This window comes from Thalassophryne amazonica, chromosome 2, assembly GCF_902500255.1.
Source record: "Thalassophryne amazonica chromosome 2, fThaAma1.1, whole genome shotgun sequence".
In the NCBI taxonomy this organism is placed as follows: domain Eukaryota; kingdom Metazoa; phylum Chordata; class Actinopteri; order Batrachoidiformes; family Batrachoididae; genus Thalassophryne; species Thalassophryne amazonica.
In genome coordinates, this window is record NC_047104.1 from 143,471,539 (window position 1) to 143,490,924 (window position 19,386).

The 19,386-nt window shown below is 42.0% G+C and overlaps 1 protein-coding gene across 1 annotated transcript in view; it reads left to right on the top strand.

The window, feature by feature from the left end:
• Window positions 1–19,386, top strand: part of LOC117532118 (cytoskeleton-associated protein 5-like) — a 106,207-nt gene that overhangs the window by 6,791 nt on the left and 80,030 nt on the right. The window contains exons 2-15 of the mRNA XM_034195391.1: window positions 465–555; window positions 5,673–5,866; window positions 6,529–6,735; window positions 6,841–7,012; window positions 7,160–7,295; window positions 8,927–9,021; window positions 9,115–9,228; window positions 9,309–9,413; window positions 9,811–9,900; window positions 11,178–11,342; window positions 11,443–11,571; window positions 13,793–13,936; window positions 14,025–14,138; window positions 15,496–15,606. Coding sequence (XP_034051282.1) covers window positions 499–555; window positions 5,673–5,866; window positions 6,529–6,735; window positions 6,841–7,012; window positions 7,160–7,295; window positions 8,927–9,021; window positions 9,115–9,228; window positions 9,309–9,413; window positions 9,811–9,900; window positions 11,178–11,342; window positions 11,443–11,571; window positions 13,793–13,936; window positions 14,025–14,138; window positions 15,496–15,606 — 1,833 coding nt within the window. The 5' untranslated portion in view covers window positions 465–498. The remainder of the gene's footprint in view (window positions 1–464; window positions 556–5,672; window positions 5,867–6,528; window positions 6,736–6,840; window positions 7,013–7,159; window positions 7,296–8,926; window positions 9,022–9,114; window positions 9,229–9,308; window positions 9,414–9,810; window positions 9,901–11,177; window positions 11,343–11,442; window positions 11,572–13,792; window positions 13,937–14,024; window positions 14,139–15,495; window positions 15,607–19,386) is intronic.

The window sequence follows — 19,386 nt, forward strand, 5'->3', positions numbered from 1 at the left end:
TTAAACAGCAGCTGCCCTGTCCCCTTCTGCTGGGGGAGGATTGAGCTCACAGTAGTCTGACTGTTGCAAAACACGCAGGAACTAACATATATGATTTTAATGTTTACAAAAGTTTTTGACTGTTAAGGTTTACTCACTGTGCCAGCAAAAAAATTGTAGTGGACTGAAAGTTAGTGGAACTAAATTTAGCTGAAGTGAATTGGTCCTCTAATGGTTTTCAAAATTAGTTGAAAAATGAATCCGCTAACAATAAAGTTAGCTTCGCTAATTAGAGGCTAGCGGAACTGTGCCCACCACTGGATTTGGCGCTGTATAAATGTAATATATTGAAATTTTTTTCTATGTGTTGTTCCATTGTTTTTCCAGTGTGCACAATTTATATGTGGAAATTGATTAGTTCTTTATGCTGTTAAATTCTACAGAGAAGTTGTAGGAATGAGATTTTGTCTGTGATGTGTTTGCAGTGACACGACAGCCTGAATAAAAGACAAAATCATCATGGGGGATGACAGTGAGTGGATGAAACTGGCTGTGGACCAGAAATGTGAACACAAGGTAAAGAAACCCACCAGACAGTTTGATGCTTTCAATTGATTTTTTTTTTTTTTTTTAATTCAAAACACCAAGCTGGAATGGGAATAAACTTATAATGCACATACACATAATAGCCTTTTTATCAAAAAGGCACCATGGAAACTTAAAATTAAATAATATACATCAGTGATAGTCCTGACATGTATAAACTCTGTGGATCCACAGAATTCTGCGGATTTCATCATGGGTGGGGGTGTTAGTTTTGTACTCTGTAATCGTGATCATCACCGAGTTTTTAAAATGCCTCAATCAAAGTGTGGCTGTTACGACCATAGACATTATAAAGAGTAGACACCGCATCGACCATTACTGCCTATTGACTCTGACAAGCCATGGGGCTGCCATCTTAGATGGTCATTTGACCCTTCTCCACTCAGTGCTTTTCGACAGGCGCAGTGCATTTAATCCATCGTAACTCTCTGAGTACTAAATTGATTTTCAGGCAGGTTTTTATTTTTTTTCTGCAAACGACATACATGTAGCTATTATACAGGACAAATGGTTCAGCATATTTTAAAAGGCCACTCTGAAAGGTGCAGTTGTTGGTGCAGTTTATTGTGGGCAGTCTAAGGCACACCTGTGCACTAATCATGGTGTCTAATCAGCATCTTGGTATGGCACACCTGTGAGGTGGGATGGATTATCTCAGCAAAGGAGAAGTGCTCACTATCACAGATTTAGACTGGTTTGTGAACAATATTTGAGGGAAATGGTGATATTGTGTATGTGGAAAAAGTTTTAGATCTTTGAGTTCATCTCATACAAAATGGGAGCAAAACCAAAAGTGTTGCGTTTATATTTTTGTTGAGTGTGTGTATATGTATGTATGTGTGTATATGTATGTATGTGTGTATATGTATGTGTGTGTGTGTGTGTGTGTGTGTATACATGATTGGAATGGAATAAAAAAAAAAATAGGAGCATCTTATTTACAATATGTGAAGGTGACATTAGTGCTGGGATTTGTAAACAAGTTGTTATTGCACATGATTTGTGGACATATTATTGCATGTGATTATTTCACAGTGTTATTGTACAGTCTGACAGCAGCAGGGAGGAACGACTTGCGATATTGTTCCTTCTTGCACTGAGGATGCCTCAGTCTGTCACTGAACGAGCTGTTCAGCTCCACTACAGTCCGGTGCAGAGGGTGAGACGAGTTGTTCATGATGGATTTGAACTTGGTTAACACCCTCCTCTCGGTCACCTCCTCCAGAGAGTCCAGAGAACAGCCCAGGGCGGAGCTGGACTTCCTGACCAGCTTATTCAGTCTCTTTCTCTCCCGCTCTGTGCTGTCCGGGGCCCAACAGACGACAGCATAGAGGAGAGCAGAGGCTACAACAGAGACATAGAAGGTCTTAAGCAGAGGCCTGCTCAAGGATCTCAGTCTCCTCAGGAGGTGGAGGCGACTCTGGCCTTTTTTGTACAGGGCGTCAGTGTTGAGTCCAGTCCAGTTTGTTGTTCAGGTGAACACCCAGGTATTTGAACCTGTCCACGGTCTCTATGTCCTCCCCCTGGATGTTCACCAGTGAGTGAGGTGTTGGTTTCCTCCTGAAGTTGATCACTGTCTCCTTCGTCTTACTGGTGATGAGACACAATGGTTGTGCTCACACCAGTCCACAAAGTCTGTGCTGACCGACCGGTACTCCAGCTCGTTCCCCTCAGACACACGACCCACAATGGTGGAGTCATCAGAGAACTTCTGGAGGTGGCAGCTGTCTGTGTTGTAGGTGAAGGGTGAAGAGGAAAGGCGAGAGGACGGTGCCCTGGGGGACCCCGGTAATGCACCTTACCACCTCAGACTGACAGCCGCGCAGCTGCAAGTACTGCGGGCGGTCAGTGAGGTAGTCGATGGGCCAGGCTGCAAGATGTCCATCCACACCTGCTGGCACCCTGCCCAAATCCGGAGGCGGTCTTGAGGCCTCTCCTCACGTCCCTGACGTTGTTCTGGGCCAGCTGCTCCACCATCTTCCTTCCATACTCCTTGGCTGCCCGGATCCTCCACTGGAGTTCCTATTGGACTCTACGCTGCTCCTCTCTGTCTCCCGAGTTGAAAGCCCTCTTCTTCTGGCTCATCAGGACCGTCAGCTCGGGGGTCACCCAGGGGTGGTTGTTGGGAAAGCACCGTACCCTCCGGGTGGGCACGGTGCTCTCCAAACAGAAGTTCATGTAGTCAGTGACACACTGAGTCAGGCCGTTGATGTCTTCGCCGTGAGAGTTTTGAAACATGCTCCAGTCTGTGGTTCTGAAACAGTCCCTCAGCCTCTCGGTGGCCTCTTCAGTCCAGAGTTTCACTGACCTTTTCTGCACTGGCTCTCTTCTCATCCTGGGTGTGTATTGGGGGATCTGAGGGGGTGGAGGTGTAAGTGTCCTCCACATTAGCGTAAAAAAAGTCTAGTATTCTATTGTCCCTGGTTTTACATGTGACGTACTGGGTGAACGCGGGGAGGGTGGCGGAGTGGGAGGCGTGGTTAAAGTCCCCGGTGATGAGGAGGGGGGCACGGGGGTGTTGTGTCTGCAGCCGCCTGACTGTACTTTGGATCCACTCACAGGCAGCGGTGGCGTCTGCCGAGAGAGGAATATACTCGCAGAGCATAATCACACTTCCAAACTCCCGTGGGAGGTAGTACGGCTTCATACTCACCACGAGTAGCTCCACGTCCGAGGAGCATATCTGATCCTTCGCGTGAACATGAACTACGCTGCACCATCTCTCACTCACATAAACGGCGAGCCCCCCCCCTTTTCTTCCCACTCTCCGCCAACGTCCTGTCCGCGTGGATAAGTGTGAAGCCGTCCATATTAATAACAGAGTCTGGTACATGTTCATCCAACCATGTCTCCATGAAGCACATGAGATTGCAGCCCCTATACAGCCTCTGTAAATGGGTTAGCGCTGATAGCTCCTCAGTCTTGTTGCGGAGAGGCCTTACATTTCCCATGACCACAGATGCAATATATGTCCGGCCACTCCGGCAGCCTCTCCGTCTCCTTCGTATGTCTGCAGGTATGTCCAGGTGCTCAGCATAGTGGGGACCCGGCCCACTGCACATAGTCTCTTTGTCCAAGCACCTGATCCCGGATGTAAGCAATGGGACGTCCGGAGCCGGAGACAAAGGGATTTCCCCGCGCTGTCTCAAAGTGCCAAAGAAGCAGAAAACTAATCACAAGAGTTACAAAAGTGGGTTTCCCATGTGCACACTTGCACAGGGTACCACCCACTGCAAATAAAAACAATAAAGCACTATTAGAGAGTATTTAAAAATAGCGAAAGTAGGAAAAGAGGGGGCAGAGCTAAAATAACAGGCAGCTGCATCGACAGCACCATCTTGGGGGAAAAAAGTATATGGAGTATCAATAGTGTGTGTGTGTGTGTGTGTGTGTATATATATACACACGTTACATACAGATTGATACTTCATATCAGGTCAGGGAGAGAAAGCGTTCCAAGGCTGTAAAAAGCATGCAACATTACATCTGAAGAGAATTGCACTCGCCGTGAATATTGCCACAGAAATGTTAGAAGATTCTTTAGGATGTTTCACCACACAACAAGCCATATTATTCCAAGTGTTTGTAATAAATTACTCCAACATGATAGACATAGTCTCCATTACCAGCTTCCTTGAGTGGAGTTTGAGCTAAAGCCCCTTTCACACGGGACCTGCATAGAGTTGCATTGTGCTGCGTATCTAGTACGCAGGAATTGCACGCAGTGGGAGCTTGGCAGGAATGCACACGGGTGGGGGGCTTGGCTCCATGACACTGTTAATACAGACTGCTTGGATGCACAGATGGATTTGATACATTGGAGAGAGTCAGAATTTCCAGGAGGTAATGGACTTTATTTAATATGCCACAATCGTGAGAGAACTTGAGGTGAAGGCAGAGTTGCAGCCAGTGATTGCATGTGTGATCTGTCCATGAGGAGTTATAATAGAGGTGGACATGTCCTCTCTCTGGCCATCTTTCCGTGAGGAGTTATAGTGGACGTGGGAGCTTGGCCCGCCTCGTCGTCTTCCGTGGTTTTGAAGCGTCAATCCCAGCAAAGTTCAGTGGGATGAATAAAATCTAGCAATGTAGGTACCTAAAGTGACTTTTTTTTTAACCTATGCTCCACCTCTTTGCCCATATATGGGTTGACAGTTGAGCTATTTTTGCCACAGCATACTTGCTCAGTGCTCATAGATTAAGCAGTATCATTCAAAAAATTTGAATATTCTGGTAAATATCAAATAAAACATTAAATATACCCATAAGCAGCACAGTAACCCAAACTATCAGCACTCCAAATTTGGTGTAGGTGGTATCACAACTGTACATTTCTGTACACATCACACATGTATACAACTTCTGGGAGCATGTGATGTTGCTGCGCTTTGTCACATCCACAACACCACAAAACCACATTGGGTCCTGGATGGCAACCACCCAGGCAGACAGCGGGTCCATTCCCACATCGCTAAAATGATTCTCTCTCTCTGCTGCAGCCAGGTGAAATGCGTACACACTACCAGTCAAATGTTTGGACATGCCTTTGCCATTCTATAGAGGCTGTGGGAGTTATGTGTGCTGTCACCTAGCAGGCAAAAATTTGTGTCCTATTCAGGCAACTAGTCAACACACACAGTCCAACACAGCTTCTGATGTACCACTGTTAAAGTTAACCAGGAAACGCCTGCAAGAAATTCTGTCTCGGAAAGGACGATATGTCTCCAAAAAAAGTTATCATTTTTAGAACAGGTAGAGGGCAGACATGAGGATCTTGGAGTGTGATCACGACGTGTCTGAACATAAATGGAGAAGCTGACACTTGACATCCGCAGGTCAATGTCCAGCATTTTCAGTTTGCTTGTGTCGCACATTCTGCAGCTTTACAGATGAAAACCATGAACGCCATTAAATCGCCTTAAGCACACAGCAGATAAACAAAATGCTTTGTGGTGACACACATTTTTACCTATACGTCTGGCAGCCTCTATTGAATGGCACGGTGTGTGTGTGTGTGTGTGTGTAAACCAACATTTCTCATTTTAATTGAGAAACACTGACATTTGATGGCACTACGTACATTGCAGGTTTGGAAGGCCAGGCTGGCAGGCTATGGAGAGGCGCTAAACCTTTTTCAGAGGATTGATGTTGAGAAGAGCCCAGAGTGGGGGAAGTTCCTCAGCCTAATCAAGAAATTTGTGACAGAACCCAATGCAGTTGCCCAGCTGAAGGGTTTAGAAGCAGCACTGGTTTTTATAGAGAATGCACATGTAGCCAGCAGGTAAAACTGATGCACCAAAACACTCCTCGCTGATCCGTGCTCTGTTTGTGATGTTCTTTGGGGGTAACCTAACAGTAAACAAGACAAATCATGTCAGTGTATTCCTTTACAATGGTTTAAAAAACAAAAAACAAAAAAACAAAACAAATGTAGATCCCTGTTCACCACGTGTGGCTGTGTTTGATTACTTATTCTTGAGTCTTAAACTAGTATGCAGTAGGGGTGTGTAACTGTACACAGAAACACCCTTCATACAGGGAAAGTTGCAAAAATGCTGAACAAGAAGACATGAGTGCAGTGCAAACCCAGCTCCCCATGCCATTTATGCTGCCTCTTATAGGGGGTGTAACCACAAATCCTGTTGACTGAATTGTGTGTGTGTGTGTGGAGGGGGGTGGGGGAGTTAAAAGTTGTGATTTTAGTTTCCACTGTATCCAAAGCGTACTGAACCATGACCTCAAATCAATGGTATGTACTGATCTGTGATTTTTGGAACTTCATACACCTAAAATGTAAGAGAACTTCCATAGGAAATGTGAAGTTCTGTCCTTGTTGAGTAGTATTTGTACCCCACCCCCCGTGGCAAATATTCATTGTTGTAATGGAACAAAAGCCAGCTCCGTTGGGCCTCCAGTGTCATTGCTCTTGTTTGTTTTCTACAGGACGGTGGGTGAGGTGGTGAGTGGCATTGTGTCCAAAGTGTTTAACCAACCAAAAGCTCGTGCCAAGGAGCTCGGTGCCGATATCTGTCTCATGTACATTGAAATTGAGAAGGTGGATGCTGTACAGGAAGAGCTTATCAAGGGTCTTGACAACAAAAACCCAAAGATCGTATTGGTCTGTGTCGAGACTATCCGCAGAGCTCTCTTGTGAGTGCCATGTCATACTTGCCTACATACTCAGTTTTACTCTTGGGCAATTTTATTTATTTTTTTATAACTTCCCTAACATCTCACAATTTGTCTTCATCACAGTGAATTTGGAGCCAAAACAGTTTCTGTGAAACCTATTGTGAAGGTTTTGCCAAAGCTGTTTGAATCCCGTGAGAAGGCAGTGCGGGATGAAGCAAAACTGCTCTCTGTTGAGGTTTACAGATGGATCAGAGATGCTCTGCGGCCATCACTTCAGAATATCAACTCTGTACAGGTGTGTGTTGGGGGGGGGTTGGACTGTTTTATGCTTCAACTCATCTGATTTATGCTGCTCTGTCAATGTCATATAACTGAAGGCGGTAATCATGTTCTCTTGCCATATTTGTATTTTTTTTTTCTTTTTTCTTTTTTTCTTCTTCAGCTGAAGGAACTGGAAGAGGAGTGGGCTAAACTGCCTGCTGGAGCACCCAGACCGAGCCGCTTCCTTCGCTCCCAGCAAGCAGTACAAGCTAAATATGAGCAACAGCAAGCAGAGCCCAGTGCTGATCCAACTGATGGTAGATCAGTTTTCTTACAGAGAACTACAGCCTGTATTTGTGAAACTGACTAAAATGCGGTGGTCTCACAGGTGTGCTTGGTATTGAAAACTGCAGTCTGACAACTACATAAACTATTAGCGAAATTAATCCCAGGCTTTGTGGTCTCTAATAATGGTTATTAGCTTTACATCTTGTGACGTAAAGATCAAGCCTGTGGGCTACAATATGGTTCAGTGCAGTGTAGTTGGACATTAATTAAAAGTGGCATTGCTTGCTTGCAACTGCAGTGGCATCTGCAAATTTGCTCATGTGGGACAAATAAAGGTGTATCTTAACTGATCATCTTCAAATGCATATTCATGAAAATCCAGACACCCCCCCCCCCCCCCCCCCCATGTTGCAAAATATGGGCCAAGCAAGTTTTTGGTACCAGAACAACACAATTCAGCCTCAGTATAGCATGGCTTATACAAAAATGAATGCTGGCCATCCCAGGGTATATATTACATGGGGCTCAGAACTTAAAAATGCTCCATTTGAAAGGTATTCTACATTATTTGTCTTATCATGAAGATTCCATAAAGTTTGTTTGGTCTATCTTTGTATGTTATGGGGTAAAAGAGGTGACAAAGGTCAATGTCACTTTGTACAGGAGTCAAAAGGTAACGTAGTATTCCTCCTCCCAATTCTGGTTTATTTGTAATCTTTAAACCGTTATACTAGAAAATAAGAGTTATCTAACTTTTAAATTACTTTTTACCCATGTTTCCTAAGACTCACCCACTTTGTCACAGTTTTTCAATGCAGATTTTATTAACTTCAAATTCTTTCACATCCCAGATGCAAAATATGCTCTTCCTTCTGTTTCTGCTTGATTTGAGTGCATTTGTATTCTGTTGGAATGTTAAAGGTACTTTTCTAGGAAACGGTACGCAAGTTAGGATTGAAACTAAGCCTTGTTTTACATAAAGAAAAAAGTTGAAAGTAGCTTCAGCTTCCTGCATTCAAAAAAAAAAAAAAAAATCTTTTCACAGGTGTGTGCAGAGTTGTGTGCAGTGTTTTTGGTCTTTTGAATGTAATTGCTGAGAAGCTACAGCATTTTATTTCGCTGCTGCTCTGTTCTAACAAACCCCTCTTGCTGACTCAATCACTGCTGTTAAGATGGGAGAAGGAGCCAGTCTTGAATGGTGTAGATTTCCATTAGCTGCCTTTCACTTGTGGCAACACTAATTAATGTTAGACTACACTTAAAAACATCATTTCTAACTAGACATGCATAAATCTTTCATGGTGGTGAATGGGTATAATTAGGTAAAACCTGTGTGAAATGGTTCTTTCATTATTAGATTTCATGTGAAGATATGTCAGTTATATTTTCTCAGAAAGAGGCAAAACGGTGTGAAATACCCTCCCTTATGGGTCACTTTGTGTACTTCTGTTGGCATTTTCTCTTCTTTTGGTAAAATTGTTAATTTTACATTTGTTTGAAAATTATTGGTGTCAGTTATGGTTATTTATCAGGTAAATTAACCAAAAGATTGACTAATCAGAAAATGTTAGATTTTTCAGTGAGTAAACTGATAAAAAGGGTCGTTAGTTGCAGCCCTAATCTGAGCTTGTATGAATGACTTAAAATGTGCTTTCTTCAGAAACGGATGGATCTGCTCAGCAGGTGGACCCATATGAGCTCTTGGATCCAGTCGACATTCTCTCAAAACTGCCCAAAGACTTCTATGAAAAAATTGTAAGTTTTGTGTTTGTGCAGGAAAACCTAATTCAAAGAATAATGATGATTATTAATATTATTTTGCATCTGTGCATTCTTTTTTACTTTTAGGAAGCAAAGAAATGGCAGGAGAGGAAAGAAGCATTGGAGGCATTGGAGACGCTTGTAAAAAATCCGAAGCTAGAGGCAGGAGACTATGGGGATTTGGTAAAAGCCCTGAAAAAGGTAGCAATCTTATTTAAAGTCTTGCAGGCTTTAAAGTCTAGTACGAGCTGTTGCTTAAGGTGATTTTTATTTTGTTCTAGGTTATTGGAAAAGACACAAATGTGATGTTGGTCTCCATGGCTGCTAAATGCCTTGCTGGTCTTGCAGTGGGTTTAAGGAAGAAGTTTGGAATGTATGCTGGCCACGTAAGTGCCCTCATGAGAGTGTACGCTGGGAAAATCAAGGCCTGAAAGCATCACGCTTGCATTGGGACTGAGTTGCTTGTTGATTTCCATTCAGATGTGCATGTTAACAAAGTTGGGGGAGGGGCAGTTTGCTCATCTGAAAATGATCAGATCCATTGATTTTTATAAAAAAAGCTGTCTGATCTGTATCACCTCTGTTGTATACCTGTTTATATAAGGCTTTCAGTGGGAGGCTGTCAGTTAAAAAAAAAAAAAAAGAAACTACAAACAAGAGCATCCTGAACTGAAAAACTGTCACACAAGACCCAAGTGTGGAATAAGTCATCAAAAACAAATGTGAACAGATATCAGAAATGACTCTTACCAGCTGGTAACATATGGTTCTTCCTCCTCCAAGGTGTTGCCGACTATTTTGGGAAAATTTAAGGAGAAGAAGCCCCTGGTGGTGCAGGCTCTCCAAGAAGCTATTGATGCAGTATTCCTGACAGTGAGTTGGATGTCAATTGGTCGAGTTTGTTGTCCTAAAAAAAAATAAAGTTGCAGGTGGTTTTAACGATGTTGAGTTTGTGCAGTAGTATATTTTGTTTAACATGTATTTATTAGATTGTGGACCATATAGCACAATATCATATAAAGGTCCAACATTTAGTAAATTTATATTACCATTGATTTCCTTAGTTTCAATATTCATTTTAGCTGTAAACACACCATGTCAGTTGCTTCACCGGACATCCACAAATGCATTCAGCCAACCATACACCAGTCAATTTTGTGTGTTCAGATAATTACTAGTAATTAAAAATTTATCATTGCATGTTAAGTATTAAAGGGGAACAGAAATGCTGTTTGAGAATTTGTTTGTGCATTCTTTGGTAAAAAAAAAAAAGTGGTGTTCATACACTTGTAGAATGTTTGAGGGCAGTGTAGATAATATTTGAATCAAACTTTCCGCTAAATTGACATGTAACTCGCCATTGGCTGAAGTCAGTGGAGGGCACTTCTGGTTGACGTCACTGGATGGGGTCTCCTCTGCTGGGGACGAGTGCAGTTTACTGAGCTCGCTCATTGAAGTTCTATTAGTCTCGTCAAGAAAATAGGTGGAATATGCCGGAAAGCTGCACATGTTGGCAAAGCCACAAACGGAGGAACAAGGGAGAAAATATTTCCTTCCTTAAGTGGTTTTGGTTATTCTTGTCACTTTGTCCGTGACATTTGTTCGATAAACAGGTGTATGTTTCCTGCTTGTCGTCCCAGGACACGGATGACACTTACACACTCCACTCGCACAGAGCTCTGCCCTCACACCACTGACTTCATGAATTAAACTCTGCCAGTAAAGGATAATTGTGTTTTTAAAAAAAAAAGTGTCTGTATGAGGTCAGAATGGCATTTTAACACGTATTTTGTGAATGTTTTTCTGAGTGCGTTCAGTTGCGAATCCCCATTGAAAATGCATTAAGTAAATGCCTCTGGCAGGGAATCTCAGAAAGAGGCTCATCGTCCCCCAACCAGTGACGTCACCTGCCTGACCTTCATAAATGGCAGCAGCCGGTTGATGTCAAAGCCTCTCAGACCACGACTCTAAAACAATGTTTTCTGTAGATGCTTTATGATCTTTAGTGTTTCTTGAACTATCAAAAAGAACACAGTTTTTGTGTTTATTCATGCTATAAATAATCTTTGGGCATTTCTGTTCCCCTTTAAGTCTTGATTGCCTTGAGGTTTAATGATCTTGAGCTCTTGCAGCATGTTGTCTTCACTTAGACATCTCTTCAAAACCTGAGTGATGATGTGTTGGCTGTGATGGACGACAAAAATCCTTCCATAAAGCAACAAGCCTCATTGTTCCTGGCCAGGAGTATTCTTTTGTGTCCTCCTTCAGCCCTGCCAAAAACACTGGTCAAACCCATCTGTACCGCTGTGCTTAAGGTTTGATCATTTAATGCCAAACTCTGCTCTGATCTATTTCTTCTTCTTGAGCACTTTTAAGAAAGTTTGCATCTGAATCCATTTGCTCTCTTCCCCATAGCAAGTCAATGATTCCTCACCTGAAGTGCGAGATGCTGCATTTGCTGTTATGGCGAGCTTCATGAAGGTTGTTGGAGAGAAGGTCATTAGCCCCATCCTGGCTGATCTTGATAAACCCAAGCTTGACAAAGTAAGCTGGAGGTTTCACTTTGTAATTTCTCTCATTACTCTAAAAGGTTTTGGGGGCTGGTGGGCAAACAAAACCTTTAAAAAATGAAATCTTGTTTAAATAAAATTATGCTTTCATGGCACAAGCAAGCTAGGAAGTGTTCTAAATGCACATAATGTAATCCGTATTAGGGGTGGGGAAAAAAATCAATCGGTGGTGCGCAGTCAGCAGCCTTGTGTGATGTCATCAGTGCCTTAGACAGAGAGAAAAAGAGCAGAATCATTTGGCCGGAAATGACTACACTAGAGCTGCAGCTATCAAATATTTTTGGAATTGAGTATTCTGTTGATTATTTAATCAAGTAATGGGATAAAAAGTACTTTTGCGTTTTTAAACTATCAGTAGTGGCAGGGCTCTCCCTAAGCAATGCCACAGTGTTGCTGTACCAGCATGCAGATTTTAAGCTTAAGGTGTTTTCTCTCTCTGTTTTCTTGGGTAATTTCTTTTTTCACATCGTTATGAGTTTTGGAGCGTTCTCAAACTATAAGCACAGATGATCAGCGTGGACCCTCTTCCTCTGAAAAGGCTTTATTTTACTCAGTGTGCTGATTTGTAAAGTTGTAGCGTCACCGGCTACAATGATTAGCGCAATCCTCTAAACACTTTGTGTATGAGGTTACCATTAGTTATCGGCATGTACAACTGTCATGAGCGTAGCAATGAAAATTAATTCCATAACGCCACAGTATGCGTCCAAGGGGTGCTATATAAAGGGAGAAAAGCAGGGGACCTAAGATGGAACACTGTTATTTCATGTCAGCAAGGTTAGAGGTAGTGTTGTACAAGACACGGTGAGAGCGGCTGATTAGGTATGATGTGAACCATTCAAGGACATTCCCAGTACTCCCAAAATGATTCTCCAACTTTTCAAGTTGAATACAATGATCCACCATATCAAATCAAGCGCTAAGATGTAACAGCACCAGAACTGTAGTGGTGTCTGAATCCATTGCAAGCAGAAGATCATTGACCACTTTAGTGAGAGCTGTCTCTGGAATGGTACCTTCTAAGTACAGACTACAGTGGCTCAAAGAGGTCATTCTCAGTAAGGTGGTCCACGAGCTGCTGTGAAACTACTTTTTCAAGAATTTTAGAACAAAATGATATCAGCCTATAATTTTTCAGTAGACTAGGGTCAACATTCTATTTAAGTAATGGTTTAATCACTGCAGATTTGAAACATTTAGGAACAGATGCAGAAGTTAGTGACACTAATCATTTCCAACACAGTCGGCCCAAGAGTGGGCCACAGATCCTTGAACAGTTTTCTTGGTATAGGATCAAATAAGCAGGTTGTACATTTCACTGAAGTTACAAGTTTCATCAGCACACCCAATGAAATAATATAAAATTCAGTAACTCTAGGTAACGTATCAGTGATGACACGCCCGTCAATAACAGGGTATAGTTGTTGGACTAAGGCATGCTGGGATATATTTAACCGAATGTCATCTATTTTCTTTTCGAAGTAATCTAAGAAATCTTGTGCTGTAAATGGAGAGCGACTTACAGGTGGTTGTCCATGAATAAGTGAAAAGTATTTCTAATGGATCATTACAAATACTTTGCTTTGCAAAGTACCAACTAGTTGCACATTGAGGGGAAAAATAAATCCTCCAAAGAGAGGGCAAAAAGATGCATTGAAATCATTTCACAATTTAATTTGCTAGAAAAAAAATGCATGGTGTTTTACCCACAGGATGAGCATATTTATAAAATATGGGGCGTATTCACATTGTTCATAAATCTCATAAGTATACCTCAAATGGTTTTTGATTTCAGTGAAACTTTGCACGATTTTAGCACACCATGTGAATATCTCTGTGAATGAAAACTATTCCTGTCAGATGTCTTCAAAGGAAATTAAAAAATTATGTATCATTTTCATTTGCAGAAATTGACCAGTACGTCAATTGAGTATTTTTTTTTATTTTTTTAATAAAAGATTTACTACTACGCCTGTATAACATATGCAGGCCATTAGTCTGGTATGGGGTGGGGTGGTATCATTTTGTGTGTGTGATCATAGATCTCTAGTTTTACTGTAAGCAGATAAAATCTGTAAAGTTGAATAAGTTATTCCTGCAAGTGAAGGAATCTTTGAAGTGAAATCCTGTTCTACAGGTGGTGAATGAGTGCTGTTCCAGTAGATCTTGGATTTAACATTTTGTTTGGCATTCAGATCAAAGAAAGTGCCAACAAGCTTGAACCTACAAGGGGGAAGAAAGCAGGAACTGAACAGGAGAACACAATGTCCTATCCACAGCCGGCACCTGAAGCTTCCTCCAAACCCGTAGGACATCTCAAACAGGTTTCTTTGGCTCAGCTGATGCCTGACATCTCTGGTCTCTTGTTCTGCTTTTGTGGTGTCAATCAATGAATGTGAGAATAATGGCCTTGTTTCTACTTGGTAGGGTGCTGGGCCTCCAAGGAAAACCAAACCTACAACCGCTGGTACCAAGCCTGATGCAGGAAAGAGAAAGAAACAGCCAGCAGAGACCAAAGAAGTGGTGGAACCAGAGCTTTCTGTGAGAATCTGATACAAATTATTTGAATTTCAGTTTGCTGTGTCCTACCCCACTATCAGTCTAGTGTGTTTTCTAATTTGTTAGACATATATATTAACCCTAGAAATTTTCTCAGATGTGTTTGCTGTTGCTATTTGATGTGATTAAAACATTTTGTCAACATGATTTCACTTAATATACTCAACAAAAATATAAACGCAACACTTTTGGTTTTGCTCCCATTTTGTATGAAATGAACTCAAAGATCTAAAACTTTTTCCACATACACAATATCACCATTTCCCCTCAAATATTGTTCACAAACCAGTTGAAATCTGTGATAGTGAGCACTTCTCCTTTGCTGAGATAATCCATCCCACCTCACAGGTGTGCCATACCAAGATGCTGATTAGACACCATGATTAGTGCACAGGTGTGCCTTAAACTGCCCACAATAAAAGGCCACTCTGAAAGGTGCAGTTTTGTTTTATTGGGGGGGATACCAGTCAGTATCTGGTGTGACCACCATTTGCCTCATGCAGTGCAACACATCTCCTTCGCATCATCCGTGAAGAGAACACCTCTCCAACGTGCCAAACGCCAGCGAATGTGAGCATTTGCCCACTCAAGTCGGTTACGACAACAAACTGGAGTCAGGTCGAGACCACGATGAGGACGACAAGCATGCAGATGAGCTTCCCTGAGACGGTTTCTGACAGTTTGTGCAGAAATTCTTTGGTTATGCAAACCGATTGTTTCAGCAGCTCTCCGAGTGGCTGGTCTCAGACGATCTTGGAGGTGAACATGCTGGATGTGGAGGTCCTGGGCTGGTGTGGTTACACGTGGTCTGCGGTTGTGAGGCTGGTTGGATGTACTGCCAAATTCTCTGAAACGACTTTGGAGACGGCTTATGGTAGAGACATGAACATTCAATACACGAGCAACATCTCTGGTTGACATTCCTGCTGTCAGCATGCCAACTGCACGCTCCCTCAAATCTTGCGACATCTGTGGCATTGTGCTGTGTGATAAAACTGCACCTTTCAGAGTGGCCTTTTATTGTGGGCAGTCTAAGGCACACCTGTGCACTAATCATGGTGTCTAATCAGCATCTTGGTATGGCACACCTGTGAGGTGGGATGGATTTTCTCAGCAAAGGAGAAGTGCTCACTATCACAGATTTCAACTGGTTTGTGAACAATATTTGAGGGGAAATGGTGATATTGTGTATGTGGAAAAAGATTTAGATCTTTGAGTTCATCTCATACAAAATGGGAGCAAAACCAAAAGTGTTGCATTTATATTTTTGTTGAGTGTATAAACCAGAAAATGAAGCTAGAATTTTGGATTGACTCGCCTCACTTTTGATGGTTGTTAGATGGAAGTGTGTGAAGAAAAGGCAGCTGCTGTCCTCCCCGCTTTGTGCATTCAACAACTTGACAGTGCCAATTGGAGAGAGAGACTGCAGGCCATGGAGGAGTTTTTGAAGGTCAGCCAATCAACTGATACCCATGTTAAAATGTTTTCCATGAAATTTCAAATGTGGAAGTACATGTTAATACTTTTGATACACTGACATGGCACATTTGACAACTGATGTGCAAAATTCAAGATAATCTGATATCTTTGATCATATTTTGTTTATGCCAATTCCTTGTATTTTTGAGAGTAAGTGACACCAACGGATAAGTTGCACATGTCCAAAAATGCCTCTTTAAGAGAAAATATATGTATACAAGTCGTGGGGGAGTGTAATTCTCTTTTACCCCTTCACGCAAGATGAATTCACCTGCTGCATTAATTATTTATGAGGCACACAATGCGGTAAGGAGCACAGCTAGCGAGATAATTAATGTCACTATATCAGACACATAGCACAAGTACCGTATTTTCCGCACCATAAGGCGCACCTAAAAGCCTTAAATTTTCACAAAAATCGGCCGTGCGCCCTATAATCCGGTACGCCTTATGTGCACACTGAATTACAAAATCTGTAAAAACGACCAACGTTGTCTTTGACCGTCGGAATATTGGACCATTTCCCGCTGATACAGGGACGTAATACGTAAAGTACGTACGCTGGCAGTGTAGAGTACGTACCCTGGCAGCGATAAACCAATCAGAGAACAGTACATACGCTGGTAGCGTAGAGTACGGACGCTGCCAGCGATAAACCAATCAGAGAAGAGTCCGTGGTACGTACACTTACCTCCGCCACTCCTCCGGTAGTTATACTACAGGTATTCTGCAAAACATTTGTTTGTCTAAGGACCCCCGAAAATGGCGCCAGCGAAGAGTCATGCTTACGAGGCAGAATTCAAACTGCAGGCTATCAGTTAGGCGGTTGTTCATGGGAATAGAGCAGCTGCGAGAGAATTCAAGATCAATGAATCAATGGTACGTAAGTGGAGGAAACAAGAAAATGAACTGTGCCAAGTTAAAAAGACCAAACGGAGTTTCCACAGAAACAAAGCGAGATGGCCACAGTTGGAAGACCAACTCGAGCAATGGGTCATCAAACAAAGAACAGCCGGGAGAAGCGTCTCTACAGTCACCATTCGGCTGAAGGCAAAAATGATAGCACAAGACATGAGCATCGAAAACTTTGATGGCGGTCCGTCTTGGTGCTTTCGTTTTATGAAAAGGCGCCAGCTCTCTATCCGCACGAGGACTACCGTGGCGCAGCAACTCCCAGCGGATTACAAAGAAAAGCTGGCCATCTTCTGCACCTACTACAGACACAAGATTACCGAAAAAAAGATCCAGCCCAGCTGTTCAATTCAGACACAGAAGATGAGGACTTCGATGGATTTGTGACAGAACCATAATAAAAAATACTGTACCATATTTTTAAATACCAGTAGTTCAAATTGTTAAAAAGTTCAAATAAACTCACTAATTGCTTCCGTGACAATAGATACTAGAATAAAGTTCAAACAAACTCACTGTTTTGCTTCCGTGACCTTTTTTTTGTAGACTATGTTTTGGCGTGCGCCTTTTGTAAGGGTTAAGTACCTGCTAATTGAGGGCGTGATTTATGGTGCAGAAAATACGGTAAACTAATTCTTTAAGCCACTGAACAGACAATCACATGTGATGTGATTGTGTGCAATGCAGCACCCCCCTGACCCCAAATCCACTTAGAGTAAAGATCCACTTTTGAACATTTCCTCCCACACACGTAATTCCGATGAGGCATATACGAGTATTCACTAAAAAAAATGCTTACGTTCTGATTTTACTTCCTCAATTTTGAATTAGGTGTAGCCATGGCAAAAAAAGGTTACTTGAAATGATACCAAGGTGAGAATAGATGTCACATGCCATGTTTTCTACAGTTTAGTTTATGCAAATTAGCGGTGCACAAATGTTTCACCATTATCACAACACACTTCGTTTTAAGTACTCTTACACCAGTAAATGGACTGCATTTATATAGTGCTTTTCCATCTACATCAGATGCTCAGAGTGCTTTACAGTTATGCCTCACATTCACATTATGCACTCACTACACACCGGGATCACTGTGGATTAAGGACCTTGCCCAAGGGGCCCTAGCAATTCTCAAGTCAGGCTGGGGTTTGAGCCAAGGTTCCTCTGGTCTCAAGCCCAATGCTCAACCACTGGACCATCACCTCCCCAAGTACAAAATGAATTGGTGCAGTACAGCCAGTGTGTGTGTGTGTGTGTGTATGTATATATATATGTGTGTGTGTGTGTGTATGTATATGTGTATATATATATATATATATATATATATATATATATATATATATATATATATATATATACACACTCAACAAAAATATAAACTCAACACTTTTGCTCCCATTTTGTATGAGATGAACTCAAAGATCTAAAACTTTTTCCACATACACAATATCACCATTTCCCTCAAATATTGTTCACAAACAGTCTAAATCTGTGATAGTGAGCACTTCTCCTTTGCTGAGATAATCCATCCCACCTCACAGGTGTGCCATACCAAGATGCTGATTAGACACCATGATTAGTGCACAGGTGTGCCTTAGACTGCCCACAATAAAAGGCCACTCTGAAAGGTGCAGTTTTATCACACAGCACAATGCCACCGATGTCGCAAGATTTGAGGGAGCGTGCAATTGGCATGCTGACAGCAGGAATGTCAACCAGAGCTGTTGCTCGTGTATTGAATGTTCATTTCTCTACCATAAGCCGTCTCCAAAGGCGTTTCAGAGAATTTAGCTGTACATCCAACCAGCCTCACAACCGCAGACCACGTGTAACCACACCAGCCCAGGACCTCCACATCCAGCATGTTCACCTCCAAGATCGTCTGAGACCAGCCACTCGGACAGCTGCTGAAACAATCGGTTTGCATAACCAAATAATTTCTGCACAATCTGTCAGAAACCATCTCAGGGAAGCTCATCTGCATTCTCGTCGTCCTCATCGGGGTCTCGACCTGGCTCCAGTTCGTCATCGTAGCCGACTTGAGTGGACAAATGCTCACATTCACTGGCATTTGGCACGTTGGAGAGGTGTTCTCTTCACGGATGATGCAAAGGAGATGTGTTGCACTGCATGAGGCAAATGGTGGTCACACCAGATACTGACTGGTATCCCCCCCCCAATAAAACAAAACTGCACCTTTCAGAGTGGCCTTTTATTGTGGGCAGTCTAAGGCACACCTGTGCACTAATCATGGTGTCTAATCAGCATCTTGGTATGGCACACCTGTGAGGTGGGATGGATTATCTCAGCAAAGGAGAAGTGCTCACTATCACAGATTTCGACTGGTTTCTGAACAATATTTGAGGGAAATGGTGATATTGTGTATGTGGAAAAAGTTTTAGATCTTTGAGTTCATCTCATACAAAATGGGAGCAAAAGCAAAAGTGTTGCGTTTATATTTTTGGTGTGTGTGTGTGTGTGTGTGTATATATATATATATATATATATATATATATATATATATATATATATATATATATATATATATATATATATATATATATATATATATATATACACACACACACACATACAGTGGTGGGCACAGATAACCAAAAAAATATCTTCGATAACATAATCAGATAACTGAAAAGTTATCTTCGATAAAGATAAAACAATAAACCACCCAAAAATGTATCGGAAGTTACAGATAACAGATAAATTCCAATATTACCTCTGACACATCTACAACTAGTAGTAGAACAAATTTAATAGCTTATAATAATATTAAAAACAACATACCCAACAATGAGACCAGACTTTTCTTTCAACATTT